A 16,123-nucleotide genomic window follows, 5' to 3' on the forward strand; every position below is an offset into this window, starting at 1 on the left:
GTCCATGTGACCGAGAACATATCACAGCAGATAAGGCTTATCAGCTTTAATTGGAGGCATCAAACCAAGCATTTCTGGGGATGTTGAGGTGAAAGAATGGAGGAACCAGGTAGAAGGGAGCTTGTCTGGAGGTTCAAGCAAGTCAGCCTGGATTCCCCTGGACCCTGGCCACACCTGGAACATATATTTGTGAGATTTGTATATATATTCTAAATTTTTATATAATTATGTATATATAATACATGTAATGGATTCCCATTGCCTGGAATCTCATTTACAAGGCAGATTTCTATATGTTTTGCTTACTAAGGTGACCATAACAAAGTGCCACACATTATGTGGCTTAAACAACAGAAATTTATTGTCACATAATTTGGAGGCTGAAAGTCTAAGATCAAGGTGGGGACAGGGCTGGCTCCTGCTGAGCACCAGAAGGGAGGCGCTCCCCCAGCCTCTGCTAGTTTGCTGGCAATGTTCGCTGTTCTTGGCCTGTAGAAGCACTACCCCGATGCTTCACATGAGCTCTCGAATGCGTGTCTTGGTGTCCAAATTTCTCCTTTTAATAAGGACAGCAGTATATTAGATTAAGAGCCCACCTTTCCTCATGTGACCTCACCTTAACCCAAAGGCTTACACCTGCAAGAACTCTATTTCCAAATACTCTGTGTTAGGAACTTCAACACATGAAATTTGGAGGGGGACACAATTCAATCTATAAAACTGAGCTACACTTCAGACATTCTAACATAGGATTTTGGAGGTGAAAGCTTAGTGTATATGTGGTGTGTGTGTGTGTGTGTGTGTGTGTGTGTGTGTTCCACGCACCACAATGTGGTGAATTCTTTCTTTTTTTTTTTTTTTTTAACAATTTAAAATAAATCATGGTAAGACCATTTAACACAAGATCTACTCTCTTGAACACATTTTCAAGTGCACAATCCAGAATTGGAAACCACGGGCACAATGTTGTACAATAAATCTCTAGAACTTATCCACGTGCCCAGCTGAAACTTTCTACCTGGCTTACATGAATTCATGTTTTTCACAAGAACCCCAGGTATGCTTACTGGTTTGAGAACTACATAGCCACCTGAGATGACACAGAATGTCTCCCACACAACTCAAATAAATAGAAATATGAATAAAATAAGATCACACATTTGAATATGTAGCTCAGTTCTAAAGGAATGAAAGGGAAAAAATTCACACAGCAAAAATGGAGCAATCTAAACCAGACAGCAGAGCATTGGCTGATGCTAGAGCAACCCAAAGGAGCTTCAGACAGGGGCACAGAGCCCTGGGGACTGGCTGAGCCCAGATGCCCATAAAGAAGGTGACAGGCTAGTGCATGTTTGGATCAGAGGAGCTGGGATGAACCCTTCTGCATGAGGCCTGGAGCTTGAAGAGATAGATACCTCGTCAATGAAAAGGGAACTCAAAATATCAACCAGAGTTGTTTCAACCAACTAGGAATTTGGAAGATGAAGGAACTACTGGCCATCCGCATCTGCTGAGTGAATGCACAGGATCAAATAGCTTTCTTAGCTGAGGTGCATATAAGAAAAGAGGATTTTGGTTGAGGTAGCTATTGGGGTCATTTTGGAAGAGGAGTGCAGAGTTGGGATCTGATAAGGTCTTCCAGCAGGGGATATGACTTTAGAACAGTTAAGGGCTGGGCCCCTGAGCAACTGGGGAAGGAGTTCCTGGAAATGGGAATGAATTAGGGGCACTGAGAGTCAGGGGAGGAGGGTACCAAAGATGGATTTGCCACCTTTGAAGGTTTCCAAGTTTGTTCTCGCAGCTCCCCCTTGAATCCAGTGTTAGTCAGATTTCCATTACTGTAGCAAAATGCCAGATATAATTGACTCTAAAAGACTAAAGAATTATTGGGCCTCATAATTTGGGAGGTTTCATTCCATGGTTGGTTGGCCCCCCTACTTTGGACCTGCAGAGAGGCAGCACACCCTGGTGGGAGTGTGTGGAGAAGGAAGCTGTTCGCCTCATGACAGCTGGGAAGCCAAGTCAAGAACAAGAAGGGGCTGATTCCCACTGTCCTCTTCAAGGGCACACACCCGGTGACCTAAGACCTCCAAGTGGACCCACCTCTGAAGGGTTTCACCACCTCCTGACAGTGCTAAACTGCGGACCAAAATTTTAACGTGTGGGACTTTGGGGGACATTTAAGATCCAAGCTATAGCAAACCCTCATGAGATCTGCCCACTACCTTTATCCCAAAGCCCCCTCAACCTCCCCATTCCTGGGCCCTAGAGAAAGAGTACCAAGCAGCCTCAGCAAGCCATATCTGAGCTGGTGGGAAGGTAACAGGAGTGCCACTTGCTTGGTATGAGGAGTGCCGTCACAGAAGGGCAGCCCAGTTTAGGGGAGCCAGGGTTTCTAAAATCACCCTTCCTCATTTGGGGACACAATTTGAGAAATAGTTTGTTTATTTTAATAAAAATTGCTATGCCAGCCACTCTGGAAAGCAGTGTGGAGATTCCTTAGAAAACTTGGAATGGACCTACCATTTGACCCAGCTATCCCACTCCTCGGCCTATACCCAAAGGACTTAAATCAGAACACTACAGAGATACAGCCACATCAATGTTCATAGCTGCTCAATTCACAATAGCCAGACTATGGAACCAACCTAGATGCCCTTCAATTGATGAATGGATAAAGAACTGTTGTATATATATACAATGGAATATTACTCAGCTATAAAGAATAATAAAATTGTGGCATTTGCAGGCAAATGGATGAAATTGGAGAATATCATGTTAAGTGAGATAAGCCAATCTCAAAAATCCAAAAGACAAATGATCTCACTGATAAGCGGATGATGACACGTAATGGGGCGTGGGAGGGGGGCAAGAATGGAGGAAGGAGGGACTGTATAGAGAGAAAAGAGGTGGGAGGGGTGGGGGGGAAGGAAAAAATAACAGAATGAATCAAACATCATTACTCTATGTAAATGTATGAATATGCAAATGGTATGCTGTTACTCCATGTACAAACAGAAACAACATGTATCCCATTTGTTTATGATAAAAATAAATTTAAAAAAAATTGCTATGCCAATTATGGTATCTATAGCAATTAGGTAACAACTATCAACTCTCATTTGTTGAGTGGTATTTATTAGACACTGTGCAACTTGAAACCTATCCTGCTTAATCCTCATGACGATCCTATTAGGCAGATACAATTATAATCCCACCCTATCTTGTAGATGAGAAATCTTATGCTCTGGGAGCTTCTACAGTCTGTCTAAACTAAAGTCACTCAGTAGTAAACAGTGACACCAGCAGTGAATCCCATGCCTGCCTTGCTTCTACATAATACGGCGAGAGCGACTCACTCTGGGGGAGTCCATTACAGATGAGATTGTCCTAGTCTTTATACTTTTCATTTTCTAAGATTTTTACATAAAATGGAGACAAATTAATAGCCATAAGAAAGAGCAACACAACCAAAAAAAAAAAAAAAAAAAAAAAAAAAACAGCACTTGGAATGTGTAGGCAGGCAGAGGCAGTAGGGGGAGAGTGGTATCTAGCAGGGGCCCTCATCCCTCATCCCAGGCACCCCCATCATACCCAGGGTCCTGGCTCACTAAGTCAGCATTTACTCTGATATTTAGGTTGTTTCTGTTTTCATCTCAAACCTAGGACAGAGTGCTCATTATAGATGAGAGAGGCTCAGGGAAGCATGGCCCTGTTGATAGGCCTCCCTCACCCTCCTTCTCCCCACCCACAGGTCAACCCTTTCAGAGACCGCATCTGCAGAGTGTTCTCACACAATGATGTGTTCTCCTTTGAGGATGTGCTTGGCATGGCCTCTGTGTTCAGTGAGCAGGCCTGCCCCAGCCTGAAGATCGAGTATGCTTTTCGCATCTACGGTGAGTACCATGGGTGACTGAGTGGTAAGAGGGTGGCAGGGAGTACTTACCACATCTGGAATTCAACATCAGTTCATCGATGGGATGGTGTTGACTGGGGTTTACTTGGGTCTTTGTGGGTATGTATCACAAGGAATAACAAAAATGATTGAGAACTACAAGCTCTATGGATGGGTGCCCTCCCATCCATGCCATCCAAGGCCAATGGAGTCACTGGTGTTGATATTTGGTGGTGGATCGAGGGTGAGCCAGAGGCAGAGAGAGGAAGAGGACTACAGGTGAGTAGAAAGGACTTAAGCTTACTTGGCAGAAGGAGCATTGGGTGAGAAGTTAACATGAACACTAGAATTAAGTCAACCACAAATGGCCTAGCAATTTTGAACAAATCATTCCACTTTCCTGGAGCTTGGTTTTTCTCATATTTAAAATGAAGGACTTGAAGTAGATCATCTCTGAGGTCCTTTGACATTTTTTTGGTGTCTGATTCTGTCTGGGATAGTCTCAAGGCTCTGCTAAAATTCTGCTCTTTACCAGGTAAATGTCCCCTTAGCACAGGTGGCATACCTGGTACTTTCAAAAGAAATCAAAGAGAAAGAAATAAAGAAATCTTGAGGACTTCAAACGGGCCGTGTGCAAGGCTTTGAGTGCATCATGGTAACTCTTGGGTCCCTAATGGTTTACGCATACAGACTTGCACATTTCAGCATCACTCTTTCCATTTGAGCTGGGACATCATCTCCTCCTGTCCTTCTGTATCCATGAACCGAATCATATAGGCTGATAAACACCCTGAACTTGTTCTGACTTGAAGAACCCAAGTGTTTGGGGCAACCACAACCTCTGAAAAGTAAAAGGAGAGTTCATGAGAGAAGAGAGCCAAAGAAAAAGAGCTGGTAGCTTTTGTATAAGCTAGGCAGAAATCTCCTTCTGACCTCTGAATGGCATATATAGGAACAGACTCAAAGCAACTTAGCTAAGGATAAGGAACTGAACTGAGATTTGAGGAATGCTATATTTTAACAAGGCCCCTGATTAGGAGTCTGAGTCCAACAAATTACCTGCTAAAGCCAAAAATTAAGCACTCTTTGAAGGAATATAACAGAATACAGAGTCTCCACAGAAAACATCTATAATATCCAAAATGCAATCCAAGATTACAACATGCAAAAATTTTCATTTGAAATTAATGCATTTGTAAGAATGACGACTGACTCTGACTTGACCCAGATGTTGAAATTAGCTGATAAAGATTTTTAAATGACTCTTGTAAGTATATTTTAATCAGGTTCTCCAGAGAAACTACTCCAATAGTAAAGGAGAGAGAGAGAGAGATTGATTTTGATTACAGGAAATTTTAGTCAGCTTTTTCATTGCTGTGACCAAAAGACTTAACAAGAACAATGCAGAGAAGGGAAAGTTTGTTTTGGTCTCTTGGTTTCAGAGGTTCAGTCCATGGTCAGCCAACTCCTTTGCTCTGGGCCCAAGATGAGGCAGGACATCATGAAACAATGGCATGGAGGATGAAAGCAGCTCAGGACCTGGCAATCAGGAAGCAGAGAGAGTGCTGTGCTCATCAGGGACAAAATATAAACACCAAAGACATGCGTCCAGTGACCTAGTCATACACTACCTGCCTGTGGTTAACCTCTAGTTAATCTATATTAGTGGATTGATGCACTGATTAGTTTAAGGTTCTCATAGCCCAATCTTTCACCTCTAAACTTTCCTTCACTATCTCATATATGAGCTTTTCAGAGATACCTCATATTTAAACCATACAGGAAGTGACTTACATAATGAAGGTGGTCAATAAATCCCACGATCTGCTATCTGTACACTAGATAACCAGGAAAGCTGCTGGTTTAATTCATTCCAAAGGCTCAAGAACCAGGAGTGGTGAGGTCCAAGAATAGGAGACGAGAAATGGCCTGCTCAAATAGAAAGAATGAATTCTCTCTTCCCTTGTCTTTTTGTTCTATTGGGCCTTTAATGGATTGAATGATGCCTACTCACATTGATGAGTATGAGCTCTACTCAATCTACCAATTCAAATGCTAATCTATTTTGGAAACACTCTAACAGATACAGAAATAAAGTTTTCCCAACTATCTGGGCATTCCTTAGCCCAGTCAAGATAACACATAAAATTAACCTTCACAGTAACCATGACCAGTGATGTAAAAGCAAATATGCTCAATATGCTCATAATCAATTAAAAGATATGAAATCTCAACAGAGAAATAGAAACTATAAGAAAGGATGAAATGGAAATTATAGAACTGAAGAACAAAACATCTGAGATAAAATTTCATTAGTTGGGCTTAGCAAAAGAATTAAGATGACAGGAAAGAATCTGTAAACTTGAATAATCTAATCTGAATAACAGAACAGATATTGAGAGAATTAAAGAACAGAGCCTCAGACGTGTAGGATGACGAAAGATCTAACATGTATTCAATTGGAGTCTCAGAAGAAGAGGAGAGAATGAATGAGGCAGAAAAGATACTGAAAGAAATAATGGAGCACATTCCTAAATTTGATACAAGACACAAATTCAAAGTGAATTCCAAGAAGGATAAGTAAAAATGAAATCACATACCCAAATTCTCTTGGCTCAGTAGTCCCCACCTGTTCATAATACTCTTCCTCTTTTCTTTCTTTTCAAATATTTCTGGGAGTCTTCAGGGAGTTCCTAAAGTATCCAGGGAGTCCCAACCCACTAATCCCTGCTACTCTCTGCCATATCTTCCAGCGCAGGTGGCAGCTGTGCTAGCCCAAGCCCCTGCCACACTATTCTGAACAGGGCGGCTCCTCTGGAGGAACGTGGGTCCAGGCTCACTGTTCATTCCAGGAGTGTTCAAGTTAAAAGTCACAGAAATTTACCTGTGAGAAAGGAACTGATAAGGAATTTCATCATACTAGTTTTCCATTGACTATCAGAAATTTGCACAAACCTAGAGGTTGTATATGACACATATGAGTGATCCCACATGTCTGGAGGTTAAAAGGCCAGGCATGACTGAGTTGGGTCTCCCTCTTAAGGTTTCACATCACTGCCATCAAGGTTCCCACAAGGCTGCATTTGCTTCTGAAGAGTGCTTCGCTGGGGAAGAATCTACCTACAAGCAGGCTCAGGTTGTTAGCAGATCTATTTCCTTGTGTTCATAGGACTTTGGGTCCTGACCTCTTGTTGACTAGCAGCTAGAGGCTGCCCTCAGCTCCTTGCCACATGGGCCTCTCAAAATGGCCACTTCTTCAAAGACAATGAGGAAGAATGTGCTTTGAGTCACTCTGCTGCCAGAATGTCTGGCACAGCATAATGTGATCATGAAAATGACCTCCTATCACTTTTGCCAAATTCTGTTGGTTGCAAGCAAGTTGCCGTTCCTGCCCATGCAAAATAGAGGTGTGGATCATGGGGGCTAAGGGGACACTGGAGTTTGAAGCAGTATAGAACCCAGAAGAAGTGAAGCAGGCCTCCTCAGAGCCTAGGACACAGCCGGGAAGCAGTCACCTTCTCCTCTCCACGGCTGCCGGGTCTCTTGCCTCTGCTGCTCTCTGAGAACTTCCTCTTTCTCAGATCTGATTTTTATGCCTCTGTTCCCATGGGCCAAAGATGATTAACCCCAATCCCATGTGGCCTGTGGGCTCCACTCTGACCGGCTAGCTTCAAGCATCTGTTTCCTCCTCCATTTTCTCACCAGGTGCTGATTGACTCAAATCAATGTCTGCTGCACTGGATTAAGAGACCAATCTTGCTCCTCTACATACAAAAAGAAACAGAGACTTGAACAAACATGGCCCCAGAAGTCATCCACTTGGGTAGGAGACACTCCTCAGCAATGGTTAAGTGTAGGCTGGGCAAGTGTTCTGAAAGATGTCTGCTTTGCTGTCTTTCCAGGGTTTCCAGAATCAACCAAACAAAATCCCCAAATCCCTCAGGATAGGAGCAGCAGAACATCTCCAGGCTTCCTGACAGGGGCTCAACCATGGTCAGCTCTGAAACAGGGAGGAAACCATCACTCCTAAGAGCTGTGTGCCTGAATCAGGTCAAGGATCAGACACCCATTGCCCTCCTGGCCCTTGTGTCTTCTCTGTTTCTCTCCAGGTTCCGCTCCCCATGGAGCCCAAACGGGAAAACAAAAAGCTCAATACCTCCGTGCAAATCAGCTTGCCAATAGATGCCAGGGAACTCATAAATGACAGGCTGCCCTCAGAGGCACCTAGACAAATCTCTTTAGATTCAGAAGATTCGTGGCCTCACAAGCTGTCAGCAAGATTAGAGATGGAACTTGTGAATCCCTGTGCCTCATGCCTGGCACGTGGGGACTGCTCAATAAATCCAGGTGGTGGTGCTCTACAATGAAGAAAGAAGAAGAGGAATAAAAAGGAAGAGATGACAAAGACAGAAAGGAGGAGACAATCATGGTCATGGTCATGGTGATGATTCTCCAAAGACCTAACTGTCACCCCTGGTGATTCCAGATGTAGCCCATGGTCCAGCAGCAACAGCACTGGCAGGAAACCTGTTAGAAATGCAGACGCTCTGTCTCTGCCCACACCTACTGGATCAGAATCTGCATTTTAGCAAGATCCCATGAGATTCTTTTGCACCTTAAAGTCTAAGAAGAACTGTTTTAGCTCAGTGGTTCTCAAACTTGGCTGCACATTGGAATCACCTGGGAGTTAAACAGAACAAAACAAAACAAAAACAGATGCTTGGGCCCCAGCTCCAGAGACTGAATGTAATGGTATTGGGTATATCCTGGTTGTTGGGCATTTTCAAAGCTCTCTGGTGTTTCTCGTGTGCAGCAGTGTTTGAGAGCTATTGCTTAGGCTACTATATCAGTTAGTATTACATTCAGTCAACCTTCACAGTGCCCCTGGTTTGTTTGTTTGTTTGTTTGTTTTAAAGCCTGGAATCAAGCAGTCCAGAGTTGGGGCAATGGCTCCAAGAGGTAACCAAGGACCCAGGCTCCTTTGACCTTCCGAATCAGCAGAAAGTATGGGACCATTGTCCTCATGATCACAGAATGGCTTCTATGCCTATGGACATCTTCATTGTAAAAGAAAAGGGGACGAGAGGAAGGATAAGAACAAAATGAACATCCAAATACACAGGTGAATCCATTCTCCTTTCCAAGCTTAGAACCCCACCCAGAAATGTTACTTTATATTTCATTGGCCAGAACAATGTCACATGGCCACCCATAGCTGCAAGGGAAACTGGAAAGTGACATATTTTAAGCTGAACATGGTATCATCCGGAATAACATTTCTGTTAGTAAGAAGACAAAGAGGGTGGCGATTGGTAAAGAATTCAGCAAGAAGCTGTACCTCCCTGGGATCTTACTTCCTGGGCTCCAGTTCTGCTTTGAGGAATTCTAGCCTCCAGCTGACAAATCCCCCATCTCTCCACACCCCTGGGGAGATTTTACACCTTTCAGAGACCAGCACCCAAGCCACAGCCTTCTGCCCAATCAGCACAGTCCCCACCAGCTATGGAGTCCCCTCCAGCAGAGCACTGGTGGCAGATCTTTCCACATCTTCCCAGACCTGACACAGCCACAGGATGCTGGTGACTGGGAGAGACAAGTTCTCCTGGGAATAACAGTGAATGCATGTACCCCGCAACCAATGGGCCAATTTTTCTAACTAACTTGTCCATTGCAAAGGGCAAGAATTACAGAGATGTTGGGATGATGATAGCAAGTCTTTCAGAGGGAACTGACGGCTGAGTCCTGACTCCACCAGCTTCTGAGCATCCCACTGGTGGTGTTTTCCAAGAGGAAGTCTCCACCTCCTCCTGAGTGGTCGAAGGCTGCAGCTCCTGAGGCTGCTGGGGTGGCATGGGCTGGGACCTGGCCAGTGGCCCAGAGCTTCCCGCCTCCAGCCCTTTCCCAGGCTGCTCTGCCCTTGCACCCTCAAAGAAGAGGAATTGTCCAAGACTACATTTGCTCCAGCAAATTATTCTGCTTCCAGATGGCTTGGGACCAAAGCCATGTCATTTGCTGCAGTTCCTGCATATGGGAGCTGGGCCAGCAGGATGCCTGGGGACACTGCGGGGTCTCCGGGAAAGAATGCAGAGCTTTTTGCCAGTGGTGCAGTCACTGCGGCGGTTGCTGCTTCCGGGTCCCTCTGCTCTTCTCACCTGCTCCAAGTCATTTCCTGTGGTGTCCAATGGCAGAACCGTGCAGGAAGAATCCGCACGAACAACCTGGGCTTCAGTCTCCAATTCCTGGGGCTGATAAACATCCAGCCAGGGAAGAGGCCCTGCTGAAGGAGCCAGCTGTGCCTTCCACACCCACACCCTGCCTTCGGAAACTCACGGTGACTCTGTCATTGAAGGACCTTGTAGCATCAGCAAACTCTGGGCCTTAAGTTCTCTGAGAGCCCAATATATCTATCTAGCTCCTGTTCTTCAAGATGGGATATTACATAGTCCCTGAGGTTTGTATTTTTAGTATTGAATAATCAGCAAGTGATGTCGAATTGAGTCCCTACAGTACAAGCGTCTTCTTCTGTGTTGAGTATCTTCTGTGTTCCAGACCCCATGCCAGGTGGATGACCATTTTCTTATTTAATCTTTGCAGCAACTCTGGAGGTACTGCTATTATTCCCATTTTACAGATGGGGAAACTGAGGCTCTGATAATGAATTAGGATTAAATTTGGTGGTCAATGACAGGAAACCCTAAGTAGCCCTGGTTTAAACAGGATAGCTTCCAAAACCACCGGAAGCAGTGGGGAGCGAGCTCACAGGTAGAGAGCTTACCTAACATATATAAGGCCCTGAGTTCAGTCCTCAGCAGTGCAAAATAAATAAGTTAGTAAGTAAATACAATTTCAAAATAACAAGAAGCTACGAATTCATTTTTCGAACAGGTAGAAGTCCAGAGGCGGTTGTCCACAGTGGTTCTGCAACTCCACAGAGCAGGGACCCAGGTTCCTCCTACCTGTTGCTTTATCCTCTATTCCCAAGGTTACCTCATTGCCCCAGAGGGCTTCTCTTTAAAGACCTTCCCTGAAGTTGCCTTCACCTCTTCTGCTCATATCTCATTGGCCAGAACTTTTAGTCACGTTGCCACATCTAGTGGCAAGGGAGGCTGGGAGATGTGTGCTCTTCTGGATGATCCTACATGCAGCTGAAAAATGGGCATTTTATCGCCATAAAGGCAGGTATGGGTGGTGACGAGCAGAGACTGCTGGTAGCGTCGGATCACCTGGGTCAGTCAAGTCTCCCTCCCTCCTCGAGTGTGACCTGGCGGTTCATTCATTGATTTATTCAACAACTTTTCATTGAGACACCGCACTGGCCTAGGCACTGTTCTCTGAGCTCGGGATAGCGACAGGAGGAGTACTGCCTCTGGTCCCTTGTTTCCTGGAGGGCATAGCCAGAGGCCTCAAAGCCAGCTCCCCAGAGGCACAAGCTGCAGGGACCACGCTCCCTACTTCCCTGAGGTGCTGTGGGCACAGGCCGAGGTCACTCACGCAGCTACCTCACAGGGACAGGAGGAGGGAGTGGTGCCCAGGAATTCTGGTTCTAAGTCCAGGCTCCTTCCCTTCCTCCACACGGCCCCGCTCCCGCCGCCCAGCACATCCTGGCTTCTGAGTTCCGAGACGAAGATTCCCACAGCGCGGGGTTGACTCAGGGCTCAGGGCTCGGCCTAACTGAGTCTGAATCCCACCTTTCCACTTCGTGGCAAGTGTGGACAAACCACGGAACACCCCCGCGCCTCGGTTTCCGCTTGTGTAAATTAAGACAAATGAAAGGTTGATTGTGAAGACTCAATGACCTAAAATGGGTCAAGCTCTCTGGACGCTGGAGCGTGTATGATGCACTCTATCAAGGACTGCTATTTTTGCCATGTTACTTAGCTCTGCATCTGCCTTCAGCCTGCCCTTCTGCGGTCGCCCCACCCTGTGGGCCTGCCCCGGTCCAGGTTCTAAACCCGCCTCAGGCAGCTGGGCCCTGCTCAGCCTCCCAGAGGCTAAGGGATTTTGTGTCAAGGCCCCTTCCTATTCTGTCCCTGACTCCCATCACCACCTGTCTTTGCAGATTTTAATGAGAATGGTTTCATCGATGAGGAGGACCTGCAAAGGATCGTGCTACGACTGCTGAACAGCGATGATGTGTCCGAGGACCTGCTAGTGGACCTTGCCCACCACGTGTGTACTTGAGGGCTGAAGGTCAGGGCCTGGGTGCCTTGTGCTCCAAAGCCCTTGGGTATCAGACCACCCTCTTGAGAGGAGACCCAAGGCCACGCCTCAGGCAGATTGGCACATTGGCCTTGAGAAGGGCACATAGCTAGAAGCAGCTGCCCCCCAACTGTCTGTCCTTCCCCCGAGTCTCTTCCACAGTCCCCAGAGCAGTGTGCCTGACCCTCTAGTCTGGAGGCCTCCCACCCACCCAGGTCCCTGCAGGCAGGTAGACCCACAGCAGCTGGACACATACCAATATCCCCTCCCCACCTTGTCCCAGAGCAACACAATGTCCAGATGTCCTAGAGTGGGGAGTGTCCTAAAGTAACCGTGAAAACCTTTGAATGTTTCTGGTCTGAATGAACTAGAAGGAAAGAGACAGACACCAGTAAGGTCGACAGCGTCTGCCTGCCTGCCTTAGCCCCTTACGGTGCAGGGCCTTGCCTCGGACAGGCGACGGGGCAGGTGGGAGGCGCCCCTGTCCTCACCGTCAAGCTGGTGCTGAAGGCCCCAGGACTTTCCAGGACTGAGAGTCAGTCTGTGAGATCCTGGATCCTTACTGCACACGGCCTTGTTTCTTTGGGGGTCAGACGAGGGGAGAGAACTGCTCACAGGTGGGACGGGGGCCCCGGGAGGTGAGAGTGAAGCACCAGGCAGAGATCCTGGCCTAGGGTTACCCCTTGGCATGGCACTTCTCTCCGTCCCCCTGCACCCCACCTCGCTGTCTGTCACCAGGCTCCTCTCGGCCTCCTTCCCCCCGGGCAGGTCCTGAGTGAGTCAGACCTGGACAATGACAACATGCTGTCCTTCTCAGAGTTTGAACATGCGATGGCCAAGTCTCCTGATTTCATGAAGTAAGGAGTTCTGGAGGGGAAGGGCTTCCCCAGCATAGTGGGGGGTGGGTCAAGAAGGGCCCCCAGTCTCCCCTCAGCCAATGGAGCATCTCAGTCTTCCCAGGGAGCCATGAATTTCCAGGACACTTTGCTAATTCTTTCAGAATTAGTAAAGCTGCAGCTTCTGAGAAATCAGACAACCCTGGGGGACCTAAAAGAGGGGAGGATTGGATTTCAGGCTTTGCAAACCATGTGAGTGATCTAATAACCTCAGGAGCAAGTCCCTGGGTGGCCTGCACACCTTCTCCCAAGAGCCACTGAGCTCCAGGACTGACCTGGGATGCTGCCTTTGCCACAGTTATCCTGTGGTCACGGGGAGGTAGGGATTTGTACAGGAAAGTGAAGATGCTGCTGGAAGAAGCTCACAGAAGAAGAGGAACTTAATGAGATAAGTAACCAATTCCCCTTCCGAGAGAAGGAAGGGCCTTAATGGCCTTGTCTGGTCCGGATCCCCTGGAGGTGATCGACCATTTCTGTTCTTCCCTGGTTGTGTTTACCAGTCCTTTTGGGATCCTTCCGTTATAGGAAGTGCACTCTCTAGAGGCAGCCCAGGTATTGATGAAAGAGCCCTGATAGGATGTTGAGCTAGCATCTGTTGACCTGTGTCTTCTATGCCTCCCCTTGGTCTCATGAGCTAGGAGATTTTGATAGAAGGGAAGAATGCCCAGTCAAAATGGCTTAATAAACCAATCCAAAAAGAACAGACAGCTGGGCCTCCGAGAGCACCTGGTCAGAAGCCCCAGTTGACTGCCCCCCAACCTCTCCCCCAGCATCTCTGCTTTTCTCCTCACCCCTCTGCAAACCAGCTCTGCTCTGTCGGACAGGAGACCTTCATGGCCTCCCTACGGTGGCCAAGTTTCTATCTCCTTGGTTTTGAATGACCTTCAGTGATTCCTAAGTAATATCTCTCAGCTTTGACTGAATTTCCAGAGAGAGGGAATTGGACTGACCCAGCTGGGTCAGTCTGCTCTTTTCTTCCATATGCCCAGATGGACCCACTCCAACATGGCAGACAGAGGGCTTGTAGCTTGGGTGGACCCTGAGATACACACTTGGGGGCACCTCAGTCAAAGGTAATTCTTCCTCCACAATAGCCCAGCCCAAAATTGAAACTGGTATCTGGCCTGCCCTGTATTTTTCTCTCACTCACTACCATTTTCTTTCCACTGGTTCCAACACCAAAAGATTCTAAGACCTTTTGCTTTCCGGTGTTGCTAAAAGAAGCTTAAAGAAGTTTGGTTTGAGCCATTAACCAGAGAAAGGGACATGAGAGGTGGGCCAGAGAGGATGCTAGGATCATAGAGAGCCCAGAGTTAAAGGGCCTCCTAGAACCATAGGCTCCAGATAAGTCACTGGATTCTTCCTTTCAGCTCCTTTCGGATTCACTTCTGGGGATGTTGATGTGCCACAAACTCCTGATCTGGCAGCCTCTAGGAGACCCTGGAATCAGCCCCCCTCCAGGCACTATGAGATCTGACTTGAAACATGACTTCATCTCCCCTCCAGAACATTATTTTCTAAATAAAGCAAAGAAAAACCCTTTCTTTAGACCATTAATTCATTGCTTTTTGAACACAGGATCAGACACAAGAACTTGGCATTAAGAACTATTCACTTTAAGGCTTCAATTTGCCAATGACGCCAAGCAAGCTGGGATGGCAATCTTTTGAGGCCAGGGTTCAAATCTCAACTCATGTCAGAACAGGGGACCAGGCCAAGTGGGATGAAGTTCACTAAGAAAGTATCTGTCCTTTCCTTCCTCCGTGGGATTCCTCCACCCAGCATCTCCCAGAGCAGCGTGGCATAGAGATGTGCACATAGCTGTCATTCCAGCTGGCGCCTGGCTTCTTTGTCCTCATCCTATGAAGAAGACATCTTGGCCCCACTTGGCAACCCCAGGCCCTTGGGATAGGACCATGTATGACCAGAAACCAGGGTTTATTTGCTTTGCTATTCAGCCAAGCATTGGAATGAATCCGGCCACTCCAGATACACTTGGGGGCTCAGCTGGTCAGAGACTATGGGACACAGAAGCAGCCCCTAGTGGGAGCTTCTGAGAGCCATCAGATGCCCACCTGATAGGCACATGGGTTTTCTCATTTGCACTGTCCTGGGGAGGCGGTTAACTGCTGGCTACAGAGGAAGGGCTGTTTCACCTTCACGTGCCCTTGAGCCTTGCTGTGGTCCCCTTGCCTTTCATCCCGACTTACCCAGTCACGGTCAACAGGGCCCTGCGGCTTGAGAGAGTCCCCTTGATCCAATCCAGAAGGGGGAACTTTGTGGAAGCCCTGTGGTATGGATGCACTCCTGTCTGAGGTCCCTGCCCTAAAGCCTGTCTACTGAGGGTCTGTCGCCCATGTCCTGCTCCCTGCAGGTCTCCTGGAGTCTTCCAGGAGATGTGGAAAAGCAACCTGATGAAAACAGACACTCCAGACCTTCCAAAGCCACCCAGCACCCACTCTAGTACCAGGTCGGGCAGAGTGGGTCCTGAAACGAAGCTTTCTTGAACAGTAGCTTAGTCCTGGGTCACTCTCTCCCATCCCCTTCTAGAAATGGCCTCAGGGGTAGATGCCCAATCAGCTTGTCCCCACCAGTCCAGGCAGAATGCAAGCAGTAACTGCTTCAAGCACCTTCTTCTCCCAGGGTCTTTCAGACTGCCAAAGTCTCCCCCTGTCTCCACATGGGCCATAGAGTACATAGTGGAAAAACCAGGGCTTGGGCATCAAACAGACCAGGGTTCAAATCCTGACTGTGTCCCTTCTTTGCTGTGTGTGTTTGGACAACTTTCTCAACATCTCTGGGCCTCCAGGTCATTATCAGTGAAGTGAGGATAAGAGCACCTTCCTCACAAGTTATCTTGTGCATCAAATAATGCCAAGCCAGGGCTCCCTCGAGAATTCCTTCCTGCTTCACACCCAGTGCAATTGTTCTGGGGTCACTTCATCCTCATTTTCAGACCCGGGGAATTGGGCTTCCTTGATAACACCAGTAGAAGTACAAAGGAGGTCTATATACCTGAGTGACTGGTCACTAAGGTTTGGGGACCCTTCCCTCCTTGGTCCTACCTGCCCCAGGCAGCCACTGGGCACTGCTGCTCCTTGGCTTGAATCCCTTCAGTTGAATTTTCCATAGT

The 16,123-nt window shown here is 47.2% G+C and overlaps 1 protein-coding gene across 9 annotated transcripts in view; it reads left to right on the top strand.

The window, feature by feature from the left end:
* Positions 1 to 14,532, top strand: part of CIB4 (calcium and integrin binding family member 4) — a 120,412-nt gene extending 105,880 nt beyond the window's left edge. For all 9 annotated transcript variants that reach the window (XM_079111093.1, XM_079111092.1, XM_079111095.1 and 6 more), the window contains 4 exons: positions 3,755 to 3,896; positions 11,955 to 12,064; positions 12,863 to 12,951; positions 14,361 to 14,532. In XM_079111093.1, coding sequence (XP_078967219.1) covers positions 3,755 to 3,896; positions 11,955 to 12,064; positions 12,863 to 12,951; positions 14,361 to 14,391 — 372 coding nt within the window. In that variant the 3' untranslated portion in view covers positions 14,392 to 14,532. The remainder of the gene's footprint in view (positions 1 to 3,754; positions 3,897 to 11,954; positions 12,065 to 12,862; positions 12,952 to 14,360) is intronic.
* The last annotated feature ends 1,591 nt before the right edge of the window (positions 14,533 to 16,123 follow it).

Source organism: Sciurus vulgaris (genome assembly GCF_902686455.1).
Source record: "Sciurus vulgaris genome assembly, chromosome: 14".
NCBI lineage: Eukaryota > Metazoa > Chordata > Mammalia > Rodentia > Sciuridae > Sciurus > Sciurus vulgaris.